General features: G+C 50.1%; 1 protein-coding gene across 1 annotated transcript; it reads left to right on the top strand.

Moving 5' to 3' along the window:
• Positions 1-1,680: 1,680 nt before the first annotated feature.
• Positions 1,681-21,260, top strand: LOC144496954 (butyrophilin subfamily 1 member A1-like). The gene is made up of 8 exons (XM_078217590.1): positions 1,681-1,793; positions 3,236-3,343; positions 4,556-4,672; positions 9,913-10,251; positions 11,953-12,234; positions 15,056-15,094; positions 15,382-15,408; positions 19,470-21,260. Exons 1-8 carry the CDS (start codon positions 1,760-1,762, stop codon positions 20,009-20,011), a joined length of 1,488 nt encoding a protein of 495 aa, XP_078073716.1. The 5' UTR covers positions 1,681-1,759; the 3' UTR covers positions 20,012-21,260.
• The last annotated feature ends 793 nt before the right edge of the window (positions 21,261-22,053 follow it).

The raw sequence follows: 22,053 nt of genomic DNA, 5'->3' as shown, positions 1-22,053 counted from the left end.
TAAAAGGACATTAGTGAACCAGATGGGCTTTTCCGCCAATCGACAATGGTTTCATGGTCATCAGTAGATTCTCAATTCTAGCTGGTCACATTTTGGCTTTGGGATGTTTCTGAGCACTTTCGAAGTTAGCAAAGGCTGACACCCTCAAACGCCCTGGAATGTAACTCTCCTTGTATCGCCTGCACCAAGGTGTTGCTGGACAGGAGCCAGTGAAGGTCAGCGAGCGCAGGGGAAACGGGATTCAGGTGGATTTAATTTCTGAGTTCGACTCATAAAATCCTACAGTGCAGAAGGAGGCCATTCGGCCCATCAAGTCTTCACCGACCACAATCCCACCCAGGCCCTATCCACATAACCCCATGCATTACCCTACCAAGTCCCCCTGATACTAAGGGTCAATTTAGCATGGCCAATCCACCTAATCCGCACATCTTTGGACTGTGGGAGGAAACGGGAGCACCCGGAGGAAACCCACGCAGACACAGGGAGAATGTGCAAACTCTGCACAGACAGTGACCCGAGGCCAGAATTGAACCCGGGTCCCTGGCGCTGTGAGGCAGCAGTGCTAACCACTGTGCCGCCGTGTTGTGTTTTTCCATTTTCCAATGCGAGATGGAAACATTGACTCTCATTCACTCTCCACCCAGACATCGCTTGAGATCTGGGCAGCCTTCATTCTTGGCTTTGATATCACCGCTCGACGATGCACTAGACCAAGTCATGGGGGTGGGGGGAGGGGGAAACCACAGCAGTTCAAGAAGGCAGCTCATCACCACCTTTTCAAGCATCCCAGCCAGCAACACCCACACCCTGAGAACAAATAGAATTTTTAAAAAAAAATCTCTCGAAGGAAATACAGAGAGATTTGAATAGCCACTGGGAGCAGACAAAGCATCCAGAGGAGCAAATGATATATTTGATTTGATTTGATTTATTATTGTCACATGTATCAGGATACAGTATTGTTTCTTGCACGCTATACAAAGCATACTGTTCATAGAATACAAAGGGCAGAAATAAAGGAGAGGGTGCAGAATATAGTGTTACAGTCATTTTTAAAAATTTGATTTGATTTATTATTGTCACACGTATTAGTATACAGTGAAAAGCATTGTTTCTTGCGTGCTATACAGACAAAGCATACTGTTCACAGAGAAGGAAACGAGAGAGTGCAGAATGTAGTGTTACAGTCATAACTAGGGTGTAGAGAAAGGTCAACTTAATGCAGGGTAAGTCCATTCAAAAGTCTGATGGCTGCAGGGAAGAAGCTGTTCTTGAGTCCGTTGGTACGTGACCTCAGACTTTTGTATATTTTACCCAACGGAAGAAGGTGGAAGAGAGAATGTCCGGGGTACATGGGTCTTTGATTATGTGGCTGCTTTTCCGAGGCAGCGGGAAGTGTAGATGGAGTCAATGGATGGGATGAAGGCAGTGACGAAGGGTCATCCTGACTCGAAATGTTGGCTCTATTCTCTCTCCTCAGATGCTGCCAGGCCTGCTGAGATTTTCCAGCATTTTCTGTTTCAGATTCCAGCATCCGCAGTGTTTTGCTTTTATCAATGGATTGGAGGCTGGTTTGCGTGATGGACTGGGCTTCATTCACGACCCTTCGTAGGGTTAGGAGAAAAATTGTGTCTGGATCTTACTCCCTGGTAACTGCTTACGCGTTGGGAGTTTTATTGTGATTGGTTTATAGATCAGGAAGTTTATGAGGAGTTTACAAGTTCAGTAAGTTTCTCGGAAGGCTTGCTGGTTTGCCATGAGTGCTGTGGGATTCTTCAGTCCACCTTCAGGTAAGGTCCTCTGCAACCCCAACATGTGTGTGTGTGTTTTTGCGGGTTGGGGCGGGGGGAGGGGAAGTTGGAATGCATTTTCTGCTGTTGACCTACAGGCAATAACAGCTGCCTCTGAGAGACAGAGTGTGGGGGGCAGACAGACACACGGAGAGACTGAGAAACTGACAAGAAAGTGACACAGGAAATCAGCACAGCTGTATACAGTACAGTCCCGGGTGGGTGCAGGTAACCCGCAATGAGTCCCTGGCAAACAACTGGGACAAATACAGTGAACTGCGCTGTACACAAGTGTAAGTAACCGCATGCTGTCCCAGCCAAAAGTGTGCCGAGAGCGAGTGGAGAATTCTTCAGTGCATCATTTAAGAAAGTCCTTTTTTTAAAAAAAATCCATCCTTACAAATTACAAAGCCAAGGCTCAGAATGGACTCGACAAATCCAAATACATTCCTTGCTTGCTCCAAAAGAAAAACAACTCCAATTCAAGGTCCCCTCGAGTGAGAGAGAGAAAGAGAAACTAGATCGAAGCGGACACGATAAGGCGATCTTGGGCTTGATCTGACGCTTGATCTTAGCCCCAACAGGTTTTCTGGTTGCCACACCACCAGAAGGATGTGGAAACTTTGGAGATAGTGCAAAAAAGGTTCACCAGTATGTTGTCTGGTGTCTTTGTGTTTTTTTATTCATTCATGGGACATGGGGGTTGGCCAGCATTTATTGCCCATCCCTAATTGCCCTTGGAGGGCAGTTAAGAATCAACCACATTGCTGTGGCTCTGGAGTCACATGTAGGCCAGACCAGGTAAGGCAGTTGGCAGATTTCTTTCCCTAAAGGACATGAGTGAGCCAGCTGGATTTTTTTGACAATCGGCAATGGTTTCACGGTCATCAGTGGATTCCTAATTCCAGATATTTTTTTATTGAATTCAAATTCCACCATCTGCCGTGGCGGGATTCAAACTCATGTCCCCAGAAATAAATAAACTAAGTAAACAAGCTGAGGGATAAATTAAAAATGCAGCCCCATTAAGGGACAGGGTGTCAAAGTAAACGGAATCTCAGAGGAAACGTAAAGCATCAGAACAAAATGTGATTAAAGTTGGCGTGCCCCAATTCCTGCGGGGGGTAACGGGTAAGGAGGCCTCGATGGTGCCAGCAGACATCCCTCACTAGGCATAACCAGCAGCAAACATAGCTGCGGAAGAGGGGGCAGATTGTCAGGTCGGATGACCCCCCACCTTCTCCCCTCGACCGCCCACTGCCTGAACCTATCAACGAACAGCTTTGGCATGGCTCAGGAGATGGCTCATGAGGAGGTTCTCTTTCCGCCTCGCTCCAGAGATCCGAAGCATGGGGCTGAAGTGTGCGTGCGCGTGTTTGCTCTGTTTAAGACACGTTCGGATAGTGTCACCCTCCCCCTTTGTCGATCTCCATGTTTTACAGGGCGATTATATCCCTCTGGAATCTCGGGATGGTCCAATCACGTGTGGGAAGCTTTGGCGGTGGGAATAATCGCTGCCAGCGTGGCCTCTTGGATCGCCTATCGGAAAAGTAAGTAAGGAAGCCGGGATGTGCATGAGGGCCATGGACAGAGTGGATGCAGGGCAATTGTTGAAGGGTCAGTCACGAGGTGACATAGGTTCAAGGTGAGGGGCAGAAGCTTTAAGGGGGATGTGGGGAAAAACATAGAGGGTGGTGACAATCTGGAATGCGCTGCCTGGGAGGGTGGTAGAGGTGGGTTGCCTCACATCCTTCAGAAAGTACCTGAATGAGCAATTGGTACGCCATAACATTCAGGGTTATGGGCCAAGTGTGAGCAGATGGGGTTAGGTGGGAGGTCCGGTGTCTCTAATGTGTCGGTGCAGACTCGATGGGCCGAAAGGCCTCTTTTGCTCTGATTCTATGCAGCATTTTGGGGGGAGAGGGAAGTGTGGAGAATTGCACTGAGTTAAAATTGAACGGGATTCCCACTCAAAACCACTGGGTGCGGTTGGAAAAAGGGAAAAATGACTCACATTGACACAGCACTTTTCTCAACCTCATCACCTCCCGAAACCAATGCGGCATTGTCGTAACATCAGATACGGGGCAACCCACACAGGCCCCGCAGGCAGCAGTGTGATAACAAGCAGGTAATTAGTTTGAAAAACTCCCCTTTTTCTTATTCATTCATGGGATGTAGGCGGCGCTGGCTGGGCCCAGTATTTATTGCCCATCCCTAATTGCCCTTGACAAGGTGGTGGTGAGCTGCCTTCTTGAACCGCCGCAGTCCCTGTGGTGTAGGTACCCCCACAGCGCTGTTAGGGAGGGTGTTCCAGGATTTTGACCCAGCGACAGTGAAGGAACAGCCGATATATTCCCAAGTCAGGCTGGTGAGTGGCTTGGAGGGGAATCTACAGGTGGTGGTGTTCCCAGGTATCTGCTGCCCTTGTCCTTCTAGAGGGTTGAGGCTGTAGGTCTGGAAGGTCTAAGGAGCCTTGGTGAGTTCCTGCAGTGCATTCTGAGGTGGTACACACTGTGTGTCAGCGATAGAGAGAGTGGAATTTGTTTGGAGTGAGATTGATATTTTAGTGGATAAGAGGAGGTTATTGTTGTCCAATGAGGTGGTCACGTTGGGAAGGGTTTTCCGAGAGGCTGACGCCAGGGTGGGAACATCGCTGGGGAAAGCTTCAATCACGAGGCAGTGGGGAGCCTGCATCCACAGGGAAGAGAACGAGTGAGAGATGACGGAGTAACACAACTGCTGTTTTGCATCTCTTACAGGAAAGTTGGACAGCCCCAGGTCAGAGCACAGGTTAAACCTGCTGGCAGAACTGTTGCTACAGGCGACCATCCTTGCAGGAGCTGTCTTCGCCTCGTATTTGAATGGCTCCCAACGAGGTGAGACTGATGCCAGGTCACTTCCTGTGAGACAGGAAGCTAGTTGCTGAGAGTGGCCTGATAGAATGCAAAGACCTAAGCCAGTGAGTGTGAGGATGAGTGTGAGTGAGTCACAATGTGTGTGTATTCATAAGTCCTCATTCCCAGCCAAGAAAGCAATCCCGTTGACAGAGCACCTTGGCAAAACCCCAGCCACCCATCAGAAATCCAGTAACACCCCCCCCCCCCGTCCCCGCCCACCCTGACACACTCCACGCCCAACCAACTGCTATCTTGTTCACGGAGAAAAAGGATGGCACGGTGGCACAGCGGTTAGCACTGCTGTCCCACTGCGCCAGGGACCCGGGTTTGATTCCGGCCTCGGGTCACTGTCTGTGTGGACTTTGCACTTGCTCCCACTCTCTGGATGGGTTTCCTCTGGGTGCTCCGGTTTCCTCCCACATCCAAAGATGTGCGAGTTAGGTGGATTGGCCATGCTAAATTCACCCTCGTGTCAGGGGGATTAGCGGGTTAATGTGTGGGGTTATGGGAATAGGGCCTGGGTGGGATTGTGGCTGCTACAGACTCGATGGGCCAATGGCCTCCTTCTGTACTGTAGGGATTCTATGGAACTGGTGACAGCCTCATCTCTCAAAGACACAGCTCCTGGTTGACTGGAAAGAAATGTCACCGACCGTGGTGACCTGGTCATGATTTCCTATATTCCCCGGCACCCCCACCTCACTTTGAAATGTCTACACCACTCCAATTCTGGCCTCTTGTGTGTCCCCACTTTATACCGCCCCGCCATTGATGGCTGTGCCTAAAGCAGCCTGGGCCTCCAAGCTCTGATAGTCCCTCCCTAAACTTGCCCACCTCTCGAATGATGGTAACGCCATTGAACGTCAAGGGCGATAGTTAGATCCTCTCCTGTTGGAGATGGTCATTGTCAGTTGAGGCAAGTAATATTCACACCACACTTGTCAGCTCAAGTCTGGATATTGTCCAGATCTTGCTGCACTTGGACATGGACTGCTTCAGTATCTGAGGAGTCGTGAATGGTGCTGAACATTGTGTAATCATCAGCGAACATCCCCTTATGATGGAAAGAAGGTCACTGATGAAGCAGCTGAAGGTGGTTCAGCCTAGAACACTACCCTGAAGAACTCCTGCTGTGATATCCAAAATCCACAACCATTTTCCATTGTGCCAGGTATGACTCCAGCCAGCAGAGAGTTTTCCCCCTGTTGCCCATTGATTCCAGTTTCGCTGGGCTCCTTAATGCTACACGTGGTCAACACGATGGGCGGCACGTTGGCACAGTGGTTAGCGCTGCTGCCTCACAGCGCCAAATCTGGCCTCGGGTAACTATCTCTGTGCAGTTTGCACATTCTCCCCATGTCTGTGTGGGTTTCCTCCGGGTGCTCCGGTTTCCTCCCACAGTCCAAAGATGCGGGTTAGGTTGATTGGCCAAGCTAAATTGACCCTACTGTCAGGGGGATTAGCAGGGTAAATATGAGGGGTTACAAGGGTGGGGCTTGGGTGGGATTGTGGTCGGTGTAGACTCTATGGGCCGAATGGCCTCCTTCTGCACTGTAGGGTTTCTATGATTCTATGAATGTGGCCTTGAAGGGCAGTCACTCTCACCTCACCTCTGCAGTTCAGCTCTTTTGTCCATGTGTGAACCAAGGCTGTAATGGGGTCAGGAGTTGGTGGAACACTAAATAAGCATCAATGAGCAGGTTATTGCTATGTTAGTGCTGCATGGTAGTGCTGTCAATGACCCCTTCCATCACCTTCTGATGATCAAGAGCAGAGCGATGGGAGTGCCAGTGTTGTAACTGCACTGGGACAGCTTGGCTGGGGATGCAGCAAATTTCGGAGTCATCAGTGCCACCGCTGTGGTGTCATTTTTGACCTCAAGATGGGCTTCTGCTGGAATATCCATGGCATCACTGAGCCTGTTTATTGCTGCCTCTCTAACACTGCCTGGTGACACCCCTGACTCAGCTCACCGGCTGTTCAAACCCTCATCTGTGTCACTATCACCTTTAGAGTCGTTTACCCCAATGCTCCCCTGTCCGACCTCTCACCTTCTACCCTCTATAGACTGGAGGTCATTGTAAAACTGTGCTGCCTAACTCGCACCAAGTCTTGTTCTGTAGAATCATAGAATTGCTGGAGTGCAGAAGGAGGCCATTTGGCCCATCGAGTCTGCACCGATCACAATCCCACCCAGGCCCTATCCCCATAACCCCATACATTTAACCTAGCTAGTCTCCCTGACACTAAGGGGCAATTTAGCATGTTCAATCCACCTAACCAGCACATCTTTGGAGTGTGGGAGAAAACCAGAGCTTCCGGGGGAAACACACGCAGACACGGGGAAAATGTGCAAACTCCACACAGACAGTGACCCAAGCTGGGAATTGAAACCAGGTCCCTGGTGCTGTGAGACAGCAGCACTCGCCACTGTGCTGCCGTGCCGCCTTTGTGACAGTCCCAACGCAATCTGACTTGTAATGGCTGCCAGTCCAGCAACGTCTCAGGTTTAAAATTCTCATCCTTGTCCTCCAATCCCTCCCTCCCTCCAACCCTCCCTATCTCTGTCATCCCCTCCACCCCACGTCCCCTTTGAGATATCTGCGCTCCTCCAGTTCTCTTGAGCACCCCTGATTTTACTCCACTGTTGGCACCTGTACCTTCAGCTGCCAAGGCTCCAAACCTAAAACCCCCCATCCCCAGACCTCTCGACCTCTTTGCTTCTCAGTTCTCCTAAACATTGCTTCTTAAAACCCGCCTCTTTCACCAAACCTTTGGTTCTCTGCCCTTATCTCTCCTGATGTGTGACTGATAGCAAACCGTGAAGCGGCTTGGGGTATTTTCCTGTATCAAGCTGCTTTACAAGTTCGGAAAAGGAGCCAGGATATAGTCAGGGCCTGTGGCCTTTGCTGTATCCCGAGCCCTTGGCTTGTTTCCCAATATTGCACGGAGTGAATCGAATTGGCTGAAAAAACTGGCTTTTGCGATGCTGTGCACCTCGGGAGGAGCCGAGGTGGATTATTAACTCCGTTACACTTCTGGCTGAAGGCCTATGCTTCAGTCTTGTCTATTGCACTAATGTGCTGGGTTTCCTCCATTGCTGAGGATAAGGATATTGGTGGAGCCTCCTCTTCCCCCAGTCAGTTGTTTAATGGTCCGCCATTAAACATAGGTTTAAGGTGCGTGGGGAGAAGTTTAGAGCAGATGTGTGAGGCAAGTTTTGTTATACAGAAGGTGGTGAATGTCTGGAACGCGCTGCCTGGGGAGGTGGTGGGAGCAGGTACGATAGCGGCATTTTAAGGGGCATCTAGATGAATACATGAATAGGATGAGAATGGAAGGATACAGACTCTGTAAGTGTAAATGTCTTAGTTTAGGCAGACATCATGATAGGCTTGGAGGGCTGAAGGGCCTGTTCCTGTTCTATACTGTTCTTTGTTCTTTGTCCCATTCATGACCGGATGTGCCAAGTCTGTAAGAGTTCAGATCCAATCCATTGGTTGTTGGATCGCTCAGCTCTATCTGTCACTTGCTGCTTTCGCTGTTTGTCACGCAAGTGGTCCTGAGTTGTAACTTCACTCAAAGGATGGCATGGTGGCATCATGGTTAGCACCGCTGCCTCACAGTGCCAGAGACCCAGGTTCGATTCCGGCCTTGGGTGACTATCTGTGTGGGTTTCCTCCGGGTGCTCCAGTTTCCTCTCACACTCAAACTATATGCAGGTTAGGTGGATTGGCCATGTTAAATTGCCCCTTAGTGTCTGTCCCAAGATGAGTAGGTTAGGGAGATTAGCGGAGTAAATATGTGGGATTACAGGGATAGGCTGTGGAGATGGGCCTCGGTAAGATGTTCTGTCGGAGAGTCGGTGTGGACTCAATGGGCCAAACGGCCGCTTTCTGCACTGTAGAGATTCTATGGCACCTCATTCCTTTAGATGCTGCTCCTGGCATGACCTCCTCCTCCAGCACTCTTCATTAAATCAGGGTTGATTGCCCAATTTGATGGCAGTGATGGAGTGGAGATAGACTGGGGCATGAGGTTGTGGTTGTACACAATTCTTCTGCTGCCGATGCCCCATAGTATCGTCCAGTATCTCATTATATGGCTTAGTGTCAAATATTTTGTTTTGCGACACTCGGGTAAAGCTCCTTGGCATGTTTCACTCCACTAAATGTGCCATATGAAGGAAAGTAGTTGTTACTGAGTTTTACAGGATCAACAGGCCACCCCACCCACCCCCCCAAGGATGAGGCCATAGGTAAATCTTACATGGGAACGTAACTGGAAGCAATGAATTTTGATTTCTGTCAGTCCCTTAGCATTGTGATTGTAATGTGTCCTTACATTTGGAATATTGTGAACAGTTTTGGGCTCTGTATCTAAGCAAGGATGTGCTGGCCCTGGGAGGGTCCAGAGGAGGTTCACGAGAATGATTCCGGGAATGAAAGGCTTAACGTATGAGGAGTGTTTGAGCACTCTGGTTCTGCACGCGATAGAGTTTTGAACTTACAGAATACTGAAAGGCCCGGATAAAGTGGACGTGGGGAAGATGTTTCCATTTGTAAGAGAGACACGGATCAGAGGACACACAGCCTCAGAGTAAAGGGACAACCCATTACAACCGAGATGAGGAGGAATTTCTTCAGCCAGAGGGGAGTGAATCTATGGAATTCATTGCCACAGAAGGCTGTGGAGGCCAGGTCATTGAATGTCATGAAGACAGGGATAGATAGGTTCTTAATTGGTCAGAGGATCAAAGGTTACAGGGAAAAGGTGGGAGAATTGGTCTGAGAAACACATGATCGGCCATGATCGAATGGAAGAGCAGACCTAATGGGCTGAATGGCCTAATTCTGTTCCTATATCTTATGGTCTTGCGGTCAATAGTGTGTGAGAGTCCACAAAGATGAGAGGGCAACTCTGTTCCTGTAATTCCCAGGGCAGCTACCAGACAATCCTGTGCATCATGGGACCTGTGGCAGCCATCTTTTGGCTGAGCAAAGATTTCACCTTCACCAAGGAGATTGCAGCAACTCCTGAAGGCAACTCAATATGCTCCCTGCACAAGGGGCAAATCGGGAGGGGCAATACATTGCCAGCCGGCTGTTGCGTTGGCAGCAGTGCGTATACTTGGAAAGGAAGAGTGTTTCATTGTGTGTGAAGAGCATCAGGATCTCCGAGACTCGGTGTCAATGTAAATGTGTCTCTTTTCATTGCAGGCCCGTTTCTGGTGAAAGGGCCGGATTACCCCGCTGTGGCCCACGTGGGTGAGGACGTGGTCCTCAACTGTTCGGTGGTGCCCTTCAGGCCGGACATGAAGTTGCAGATCGAATGGAGGAATGTGGACTCTGGAGCTGCCATCCTGAAATGCGGCAGTGACCGGGAGGGGCCGTGCCCGGCTGGCAGGGGCGGGGCACACCTGCTCGAGGGTGAGCTGGCGGCTGGCAATGTGTCGCTGAGACTGCAGGCGGTGAGGGTGTCTGACGCCGGCAGGTACCGGTGCGCCGTCAGCTCCGACCGACATACCAGCCACGTGGAGATCGAGCTCGGTGTCGTGGGTAAGATAGGCAACTTTAACTGCCCCGTCCTGACCCAAAACCATCAACCCGGCGCCCCTCCCACCCCCACTCCCCCCACAATCAGTAGGCCCAACCTGTCAGTGGGTAAGCACCGTCCCCACCATTGACCTTTCGAGTCCCGGTGAATCAGAAGCCTTGGCCTCGGCACAGTGGTTAGCACTGCTGCCTCACAGCACCAAGGACCCGGGTTCAATCCTGGCCTCAGTTCATTGTGTGGAGTTTGCACACTCTCCTCGTGTCTGTGTGGGTTTCCTCCGGGTGCTCCGGTTTCCTCCCACACTCCAAAGATGTGTGGGTTAAGTGGATTGGAAGGCTAAATTGACCCTAGTGTCAGGAGGATTAACAGGGTAAATGTGAGGAGCTGTGGGAATAGAGCCTGGGTGGGATCGTGGTCGGTGCAGAATCGAGAGGCAGAATGGCCTCCTTCTGCACTGTAGGAGTTTATGAAGAATCGAGAACATCAGGGGGAAAGACTCAGCAGGTCTGGCAGCATCTGGAGGGGGATGAAAACTGAGCTAATGTTTCCAACCTATTTTCCAATCCCACAGATGCTGCCAGAGCTGCTGAGTCCATCCTGGCCTTCTCCATTTCTATTTCAGATTCCAGCATCCGCAGGATTTTGCTCAGTTTACTGCTCCGAGGGAGGTGGGGACAGGGGTTCAAATCCCACTGCGGAACCCTGGTGGAATTTACCTTTAAACTTAATAAATTAAATTCAATCCATTAATAAAATCCGCAATTGGACAGAAGTCTCTCGGAAATGGTGACCACTATCATCGATCTATCATCATCTATTGTCCCTTTCGGGAAGGAAATCTGCCGTCCTTACCCGGTCTGGCCTACATGTGACTCTAGACCCACAGCAATGTGGTTGATTAGTTATAGAGTCATAGAGGTTTACAGCATGGAAACAGGCCCTTCGGCCCAACTTGTCCATGCCACCCCTTTCTTAACCTGCGTTTGGCCCATATCCCTCTATATCCATCTTACCCATGTAACTGCCTAAATGCTTTTTAAAAGACAAAATTGTACCCGCTGAGAGGCCTGGATAGAGTGAACGTGGAGATGTTTCCATTAGTCGGAGAAACTAGGATCGGAGGGCACAGCTTCGGAATAAAGGGACAACCCTTTAGAACTAGCGTCCAATTCCGGATTTGTACCCGATTCTTAACTGCCCTCTGAAATGGGCTGGCGAGACACTCAGTTCAAGGGGCAATTAGGAATGGGCGACAAATGCTGGCCCAGCCAGCGATGCCCACATCCCAATGAGAGAATTAAAAAAAAACAACTCGAGGGCACAGTCGAGGCTGGGAGGGAGAAATGGAAATCCAGCAACTCTCTACAGGCACGGACGGGAATCAAACCCACGGTTCTTGGTTGACGATGCTGTACGGTTTCCTTTGATCTTCACAGGAACACTGCAGCAGGCCCAAGGATAGAGAGATCAGCATGAGAGCTAGGCCGGGGGTATTAAAGCGACAGGCGGCTGAAAACTCGGGGTTGTGCTTGCAGAGATGGCAGAGGTGTCCCCGTGAAGCAGGTTGCCAGTCTGCGTTTGGTCTCCGCGGTGTGTAGGAGGCCGTGCTCTGAGCGCTGAATCGAAAGGAGCGCGCGTACGTCACGGTGGGGGAAGCGCGTGTCTATTCTCTTGATTGAGCCCGTCATTCTGCTCTTTTCCAGCCTTCGGGACGAAGCCAGCTTTGTCCGTAACACAGTCCCATGAGGGCAGCGGCGTCACTTACACTTGCCAGTCGGAGGGCTGGTACCCTGAACCTGGCATCACCTGGAAAGACAGCTTTGGAAACAGCCTGGTGCCACTCTCCACAGTAACCAAAGCGAGAGACGGGCAGGGACTGTACAGTGTGGACATCCAGTATCGGACAACCAACAGCATTCCATCTTCTGTGACCTGTATCATCTATTACAAACTGAGCAAGGTGGTGTCGACCGCAGATATAGTCGGTCAGTTACTGCAACTTCCAAAGCTCAGTGATCAGTTTTATTCAAAATAATAATTACATATGGACATGCAAATAGGAGCAGAAGTAGGCCATTCGGCCCCTCGAGCCTGTCCCACCATTTAATACAATCATGGCTGATCTGTTTGTGTTGAGTTCCATTTTGCCCACTGACCGCTGATGACCTTTGACCCCTTGTTTAACAAAAATCTATACCTCTGCCTTAAAAATATTCAGTGACCACCGCCCCCACCGCTTTCTGAGGCAGAGAGTTCCAATATACCACAACTCTCTCAGAGAAAAAGCATTCTCCTCATCTCTGTCCCAAAAGGGCACCCCCTCATTTTAAAATTGTGCCCACCTAGTTCTGGACTCAACCCACAAGAGGAAACATCCTTTCCACATCCACCTTGTCCAGGATCTTATACTTCAATCAAGTCACCCCCTCATTCTTTTAAACTCCAGTGGAAACAAGTCCAGTCTGTGCAAACTTTCCTCATAAGACAACCCGCTCATTCCAGGTATCAATCTATAAACCTCCTCTGAACTTCCCCTGATGTATTTGCCACATGTAAATTATCTGCTCATTAAGTGAGGAGATTTTCGGCTGTGAATCCAGTATTTTCTCATTTCAGATCCTGCGTCAGCATTGAGTACAAACAGATCAAATACAACATGACATATCCTTTTACATGCATCATCTGTGAGAAACGAAGCTCACTTTGCAAATAATTTACTCCAAGTCCAATTCTGAAGTAGCAAACACTTTTATTTAAACGTTCTTGCAAGAGCGGGTGACCAGCAAATAGGCACACACTTGGAGTATATCTCATAGATTTTCATACAGTTTCTTTGTGTCTCTCAATCCCTCCCCTCCCCACAATTGGTGGTCATGTTATCTTATACCACCTATCATAAGCCCTAGGTTTACTCCGCCTTTGTTTACTGCCCCTGCTACTCAGTCTTTCAGCCCCCGTTCATATTTACTTTGTCCCTTATTTGGTTGTTCCCTCCCATCCTTATCTCCCATTTTCGCGCCACTTTTTGTGTGAACGCCCAGTGTACGTGACAAGCTGCAGCACTCGGTTCAGTCAGTTTAACCCTGTCCTTGTTCAACAGAATTCAGTCTGTCCATACCTTATCAGTCGTCTTGTGATTCTCCTGCAGAAGCAACATTCTTATCTGTTTTTCACACCATCCCAATCAAACACTCCCAGGACAGGTACAGCACAGGGTTAGATACAGAGTAAAACTCCCTCTACACTGTCCCCATCAAACACTCCCAGGACAGGTACAGCACGGGGTTAGATGCAGAGTAAAGCTCCCTCTACACTGTCCCCATCAAACACTCCCAGGGCAGGATACAGCACGGGGTTAGATGCAGAGTAGAGCACTGTCCTTCTAGATGGCAGTGGTTGTGGGTATGGAAAGTGCTGTCGAAGGAGCCTTGGTGAGTTCCTGCAATACATCTTGTAGATAGTACACACTGTGCGCCGGTGGTGGAGGGAGTGAATGTTTGTGGATGGGGTGCCAATCCAGCGGGTTGCTTTCTCCTGGATGGTGTCGAGCGCTTGCGTGTTGTTGGAGTTGTACCCATCCAGGCAAGTTCCAGAAAATATTCCATTGCACTCCTGCTGTGAGGAGGGGATGTGGTGATGTTAAATGAATGTTAAATTAATAATTCTGGAATTGAAAGCTGGTCTCAGTAATGGTGACCATAAAACTATCGTCCATTGTTGTCAAAACCCATCTGGGTCACTAATGTTCTTTAGGGAAGGAATCTGATGTCCTTACCCTGGTCTGGCCCACATGTGACTCCAGAGGCACAGGAGTGGACAGAAGGACAAGTAGGAGCAGACACTTTGGAACAGCACCACCCGGCGGTTCCCCTCCCAGCCACTTATCTCTCTGAAATATATCACTATTCCTTCAGCAAACAGCAGTGTGCGTGTACCAGTCCCACAGGGACTGCAGCGGCTCAAGAAGGCGGCTCGCTATCATCCTCTCAAGGGGCAATTGAGGCTGAGCCTAGCCAGAGACTCCCACAGTCTGCAAATTAATTTAAAAGAAACATGGTTCACTCGAACTACCTGCTGAATCGGGGTGGCACAGCGGTTAGCACTGCTGCCTCGCAGTGCCAGGGACCCGGGTTCGATTCCTGGCTTGGGTCACTGTCTGGTGTGGAGTTTGCACGTTCTCCCCGTGTCTGCGTGGGTTTCCTCCGGGTGCTCCCGTTTGCTCCCACAGTCCAAAGACGTGCTGGTTAGGTACATTGGCCGTGCTAAATTTCCCCTTAGTGTCCCAAGATGTATAGGGTAGGTTAAATATGTGAGGTGATGGGGATAGGGCGGGATGATCTCAGAGAGCCAGCGCAGACTCGCTGGGCCGAATGGCCTCCTTCTGCACCTCTAAGGATTCTATGGCCGAGCGATACACCCAGTTGTGCAAAACCGCGCCCACATCTATTAGCTGGACACCAGTGCAGCAAAGCTGGTGGAGGAGGAGACATACTGGTCAGAACCCCGCGCCCCACCCAATCTCCACTTTTGATTGCCCATGGGCCAACAATGTCAGCTTCCATCTGACTTGGTCTGCACCAGCAGTGAGTGTTGACCTTCCGACGACCTTCCCGAGGCCATGTGGAAGCCCGCACCCCATTGGGTTCGGTGGGGTTGGCCAAGAGGTGTTACGGCACCACCGGTGGTGACTGTGAGAATAGCAGCTGCTCCACTGTCCAGTCGGTTGGGTTGAAGACACCAACATCATTGGGAGCTTGGCAAAGAAACTCATTAACTCTCTCTCTCTCTCTCTTTAAACCTTTGCAGATTTTCTTCCACACACTCAGTTCCGTGTGAGTGAGGCCGGTAAGACGTTTTCTCACTTTCTGATTCTTTTTTTTTTGTGAGTCACCGTTCCACTCTCTCTTCAAGTTGACCGGGTTAATACTGGCCCAGGTTAATACTGACCCAGGTTAATACTGACCCAGGTTAATACTGACCCAGGTTAATACTGACCCAGGTTAATACTGGCCCAGGTTAATACTGACCCAGGTTAATACTGACCCAGGTTAATACTGACCCAGGTTAATACTGACCCAGGTTAATACTGGCCCAGGTTAATACTGACCCAGGATGCCTATTTTGTTTTGCAGAATGGACCAGAATTCGCAGTTACCAGGGTAAGTGGAACAAACTCACTCACTCCTTGAGTAAAGAAAACCGGCCAGGCCTCTCAGGAGAGACTACCGGCTGCACCGCCCCATGAGGCTTAGGGAAACGGTAGCATAGTGGTAATATTACTAGATTAATAATCCAGAGGCTGAGACTAATGACCTGGAGACACGAGTTCAAATCCCACTGTGGCAACTTTGGGGGAAAATTTAAATTCAATCAATTAAATTCGGAATTAAAAATCTAGTCATCATACTGTTGTGAAAAAAACTATCTGGTTCACCATTGCCACTTCAGGGAGGGAAGGAAATCTGCTGTCCTTGCCCAGTCTGGGCCTACCTGTGACTCCTGGAGGTTAGTGATAATGTCACTGGACTAGTGATCCAGTAGGGCCTAGGTTAATTCTCTGAGGGAAACACGGGTTCGAATCCCACCACCGCAGCTGGTGGAATTTCAATCCAATTAATAAATTTGGAATTGTAAAGCTCGCCTCAGTGATGGTGACCGTGACAACTACCATCAATTGTCATAAAAACCCATCTGGTTCACTAATGTCCCATAGAAACCCCCCCACCCCTCGTATAACCTTTGATCCCTTTAGCCCCCAGCTTTCCTCTGGGTGCTCCAGTTTCCTCCCACACTCCAAAGCTACATCTCATTTCTTCTTGAAATTAGGGAAGGAAATCTGCCATCCTTAGCTAGCCTGGCCTACATGTGACTCCAGAGCCACAGCGATGTGGTACACACAGTACCAATGACATAGATTTAAAAAAAGGATGAGGTCCTAAAAGCAGAATAGAGGGAGTTGGGAAGCAAGCTGAAAAGTCAGACCTCAAAGGCTGTGATTTCAGGATTACTACCTGTGCCACAGGTACTTGCTAGAGTGGTTGGGGAGGGTTTAAACTAGAAACGCAGGGGGGTGGGAACCTATATATGGAGTCAGAGGAGGAGGAATCAAGGACAAAAACCAAAGCCAGAAACGGGAATAAGCCTCACAGCACCAGGGACCCGGGTTCAACTCCGGCATCCGGTCACTGTCTGTGCGAATGTGCACGTTCTCTCTGTGTCTGCATGGGTTTCCTCTGGGTGCTCCAGTTTCCTCCCACACTCCAAAGATGTGCAGGTTAGGTGGATGGGCCATGCTAAATTACGCCTTAGCTAGGGTTAATATGTGGGGTTACGGGGATAGGGACTAGGTGGGACAGTTGTCTATGTATATTCAATGGGCCGAAAGGCCTCCTTCTGCACTGTAGGGATTCTATGATTCTAAACTAATCGACAGACCTCCTGCTCCTATTAGCTGTGTTCTGACTCTTAATTGCCCCTTAAAATGGCCGAGCGAGCCACCCAGCTATATCGAAACCCTTGTGTGAAACTACAGTCCACACGGACTGCCGTGGTTCAAGGAGGCGGCTTGCCAGGGACAATGAGGGGTGGGCAGCAACTGGAGGCCATGCCTAAGGGAGGCCCATGCCCCAGGAATGAGTGATGGAGAAACTCAGCTGCAACGCCTCTGTAAGGTGAAGTACTTCCCAACGTTCAGTGTCCAAACCCTCGACTGAAGGGGAGATTCCCCTTTGCCCTGTCTGCAGAGTGGGGAAAGCAAGGGGAGAATCTCCACCCAATTGGATCCCCAAAAATACAGGATTTCCCAATAACTGTAATAAGTCTACCAGATAGGCCTGTGGCTCTGGCATTGGCCAACCTAGCCTGTATAGTCCAATTATATCTAGGGGTTGGGGGGTGGGTGGATGGAGGAAGTTATGCTTCAGTTGTATGGGGCCTTGGGCAGACCTCACCTGGGGTACTAGGTTCAGTTAGAATCATAGAATCCCTACAGTGCAGAAGGAGACCATTTGGCCCATTGAGTCTGCACCGACCACAATCCCACCCAAGCCCTGCTAATTCCCCTAACACTAAGGGGCAATTTAGCATGGCCAATCAACCTAACCTGCACATCTTTGGACTGTGGGAAGAAACCGGAGCACCCGGAGGAAACCCACGCAGTCACGGGGAGAACGTGCAAACTCCACACAGATAGTGACCCGTGGCTGGAATTGAACCCGGATCCCTGGCGCTGTGAGGCAGCAATGCCAACCACTGTGCCACCTTGCCGCCCCAGTTCCGGGAGATGCACCTTTAGGAAGGGTGCATTTCCAAACCTTCGCCAGACTGGTGGCAGGGCTAAAAGGGTTGAATGATGAGGAACATAGCCTTTTTTCCCTTAAGCTCAGAAAGCCGAGTGGAAAATGTCAAAAGGATTCAATGGGATGGTCCGGGGGTGGGGGGTGGGGGGGGGGGGAGATGGGGGCCGGTGGTGGGCGAGTCAGAAACAGGAGGAGATTGAGTTTTTAAAATTAATTTAGGACATTCAGGAGGGAAATCGGGAAGCACATTAGCACGCAAGAGGGGAGTAAAAATCTAGAAGTCTTTTCCTCAAAGATGCTGTGACTGCATTGGAGGGGGGTGGTGGTGGGTTGGTTGAAATACAGAAACTAGGAGCTGGAATAGGCCATTCGGCCCTTTGAGCCTGCTCCACCATTCAATATAATCATGGCTGACCCTCAATCTCAGAGCCACACTCTGCTTTCTTCCCGTACCCCTGATCCCATTAAAATCTAAAAACAATCTCTCTCTTCCTTGAATACATTCATTGATTGGCCTCCACGGCGTTCTGTGGTCGAGAATTCCACAGGTTCACCACCCTCTGAGTGAAGAAATTTTTTCCTCACCTCAGTCATAAATGGTCTACCCAGTATCCTGAGACTGTGGCCCCTGGTTGCAGACCCCCCCCCAACGAGGGAAAACATCCTCCCTCCACCCAGTCTCTCCAGCTCTGTTAGAATTTTATCCATTTCAATCAGGTCTCCTCTCCTTCTAAACTCTCATGAATACAGGCCCAGTGGAACCAATCTCTCCTCACAGATAGTCCTGTCAACCCCGGTATCAGCCTAGTAAACCTCCGCTGCACTCCCTCTATGGAAAGTACATCCTTTCTTAGGTAGGGAGACCAAAAACTGTGCACAATACTCCAGGTGTGGTCTCACCAAGGCCCGGTATAACTGCAGTAATGATGTGGAGATGCTGGCATTAGACTGGGGTGGGCACAGTAAGAAGTCTCACAACACCAGGTTAAAGTGCAACAGGTTTATTTGGAATCACGAGCTTTCAGAGCGCTGCTCCTTCCTCAGGTGAGTGGAGAGGTAGGTTTCACAAACACGGCATATATAGACAGAAACTCAATTGCACGATAATGGTTGGAATGTGAATCTTTACAGGTAATCGAGTCTTTACAGGGACAGACAGTGCGAGTGGAGAGAGGGATAATCACAAGTTAAAGATGTGTGAATTGTGTCAAGTCAGGACAGTTAGTAGGGTTTGGCAAACCCAGAGAGTATGGTGGGTGTTACGTGTAGTGTGACATGAAGCCAAGATCCCGGTGAGGCCTTCCTCATATGCATGTGGAACTTGCCTATCAGTTCCGCATGCAAGAGGAAGGCCTCAACCGGGATCTTGGGTTCATGTCACACTACACGTAACACCCACCATTTGGCCTGGCCTTGCAAAATCTCACTAACTGTCCTGGTTTGAGACAATTCACACATCTTTAACTTGTGCTTATCCCTCACTCCACTCGCACTATCTGTACCTGTAAAGACTTGATTACCTGTAAAGACTTGCATTCTAACCATTATGTTGCAGTTAAGTCTGTCTATATTTGCTATGTCTGTGAACCCACCTCTCCACTCACCTAATGAAGGAGCGGCGCTCCGAAAGCTCGATTGTAAATAAAGCTGTTGGACTTTAACCTGATGTTGTGAGACTTCTTACTGTAACTGCATTAAGACATCCCTACTTCTGAACTCAAATCCTCTTGCAATGAAGGCCAATATACCATTTGCCTTCTTAATTGCTTGCTGCACCTACCTCGACACTTTCATTGACTGATGTACGAGGGAACAATTGAAGTTTTACAGACTAGTGATAAAAAAAAATTTCTGGGTTTGATGTGACGTTGATCTGGTAATTTAATTCTGTTCTTTTCTCTCTTTCTCTCTTTCCACTTCAGTTTCTTTGACACTGGATCCGGACACGGCGAACCCCTGGCTCATCCTGTCGGAGGGGGGTGCCAGCGTGGCGGACAGCAACGAGCGGCAGCAACTGCCCGAAAGCCCCAAGAGGTTCCTGGTCAGCCACTGCGTGCTGGCCTCGGAGGGCTTCACCGCGGGCAAGCACTACTGGGAGGTGGAGGTGGGCCAGAAGGGTGCCTGGGACCTGGGCCTGGTCGGCGAGTCACTCAGCCGGAAGGGCAAGGTCAAAGGGGTGCCGGGGGTCGGGCACTGGAGCCTGAGCCGCCTGGACGAGATGGAGTACCAGGCCGTAGACTCGCCGCCCAGGGCCCTGGCGCTCGCTCACAACCCCACAGCCATTGGAGTTTACCTCAACTACGAGCGGGGGCAGGTGTCCTTCTTCGATGCGGGAGTGGGGCGGTTGCATCTGTACACCTTCGCTGCCAACTTCGTCGAGAGGGTGTATCCCTTCCTCTGCCCGGGGCTGTACGACTGGCAAAAGAACACTGAACCCCTCCGTCTGCGAAACCCTGAGGCGTAGCGCACAGGACCGGCCAGGGTGGGTGGTGTGATATATCCAGAACTGAGAGATGCAAGATTAGGTTTGGGGGGGGGGGGGTGGGACAAGGCTGGGTATGATCCTTCGCTCTTGCAATAGTTGAATGTGATATACTTAAATATGTAAAAGTCCAGTGGGTGGGCCTGTGGCTCTGGCCTACCAGGCCAGCTGCCAAGTTGTGTCATCCAGTTATGTCTGGGGTGGGGCTGGAGGAAAGTTCTGATCAGTTGTATGGGGCTGAGGGCAGACCCCACCCAAGGAACCAGGTTCAGTTCCAGGCACTGCACTATTCGGAAGGGTGTACTGACGCAGCTTCACCAGAACAGCCCACATTGCAGCCCAATTCTGTTTTGGATTTGCTCATGGGGATGTGGGGGTCGCTGGCTGGGCCAGCATTTGTTACCCACCCCTCACTGCCCTTTGACCGGAGTGTCTCACTCGGCCATTTCAGAGGGGCAGTTAAGAGTCAACCACATTGTTGTGGGTTTGGAGTCACATGTAGGCCAGACTGGGTAAGGATGGCAGATTTCCATTCCTCAAGGGACATTAATGGACGTCACTGAGGCACAGTGGTTAGCACTGCTGCCTCTCAGCGTCAGGGACCCGGGTTCCATTCCAGGCTTGGGTCACAGTCTGTGTGGAGTCTGCACATTTTTCCCCGTGTCTGCGTGAGTTTCCTCCTGGTGCTCCGGTTTCCTCCCACAGTCCAAGGATATGCGGGTCAGGTGGATTGGCTATGCTAAATTGCCCCATAGTGTCAGGGACTATCTAGGGTAAATGCGTAGGGTTATGGGGATAGGGCCTGGGTGGGATTGCGGTCAGTGCAGACTTGATGGGCCGAATGGTCTCCTTCTGCCCTGTTGGAGTCTATGATTCTGACCATTACTGTGATTGGCTTTATAATTCCAGATTTTTTCATTAAATTCAAAATCCAGCAGCTGCCGTGGTGGGAATTGAACCCATTTCCCTAGAGTATTAGCCCGAGGGCTCTGGGTTACTAGTCCAGAATATTCCATCACCATCTGCCCCCCGTTAATGTGTAGGACAGAGAGACCGCAGTTCCTCCCCCCAGCTTCTTGGCCAATAAGCTACTGAGTTTCCCCAATGGGAATGTGCTGGTGTAAGGTGAGCTATGATTTGGTAGAGCTTGGGCCTGGTTTTTGGGTAGGTGCTGGTTCATACCAGCTTCTGCTCAGTCACGTGGTGTGAATAAACAACCTCTGATACAATTAGCGAGTGAGTTTGTTCGTTTGTTCTCCCCTTCAATGTTCTTCCCTCTTAATGCACCGACTCTGGCCACTGCCTTTTAAGGAAGAAAGTTCCAAAGACCTACGACCCTCCAAACACCCACAACCCCACCCCAACCCTGAATGCCTCGCCCAAGTGACCCTCACGAGGGTTGCTATTGGACTACATTGTGGAGCTGTGTCAAACAAGCTCACGATGTAAGAGCAGAGAAAGAGCAAACCTGGAAATGTATCGCCGTTCCTGCGCAGTCGCTGGGTCAAAATCCTGGAATTCCCTCCCTCACAGCATTGTGAGTCAACCCACAGTGAGAGGACTGCAGCGACTCAAGAAGGCAGCTCACCACCACCTTCTCAAGGGCAATTAGGGATGGGCAATAAATGCTGGCCAGCCAGTGACGTCCCACGAATGAATAAAAGAAGCACACACATGAACACCTCAGCCAATCGACACACGCACAAAGGCATCTCCTCCAGTGACCCGGTGACCAGAATGGAACTGTGCTCAATGACAGGTACCCACTGCTCTTACATGGTGAAGAATGGAAAAATCAACTGCCTTCTCCCAGAACCTGGTAAGATCATAAGATATAGGTTCAGAAATAGGCCCTTCGGCCTATCGAGTCTGTTCCACCATTCAATTGGGTGGCACAGTGGTTAACATTGCTGCCTCACAGCGCCAGAGACCCGGGTTCGATTCCCGGCTCGGGTCTGTGCGGAGTTTGCACATTCTCCTCATGTCTATGTGAGTTTCCTCTCACAGTCTGAAAGACGTGCTGG

This window comes from Mustelus asterias, chromosome 8 (assembly GCF_964213995.1).
Source record: "Mustelus asterias chromosome 8, sMusAst1.hap1.1, whole genome shotgun sequence".
NCBI classification, from domain to species: Eukaryota; Metazoa; Chordata; class Chondrichthyes; order Carcharhiniformes; family Triakidae; genus Mustelus; species Mustelus asterias.
Note: the sequence above shows the minus strand (reverse complement) of the source record. Positions and strands in the feature narration are given on the sequence as shown.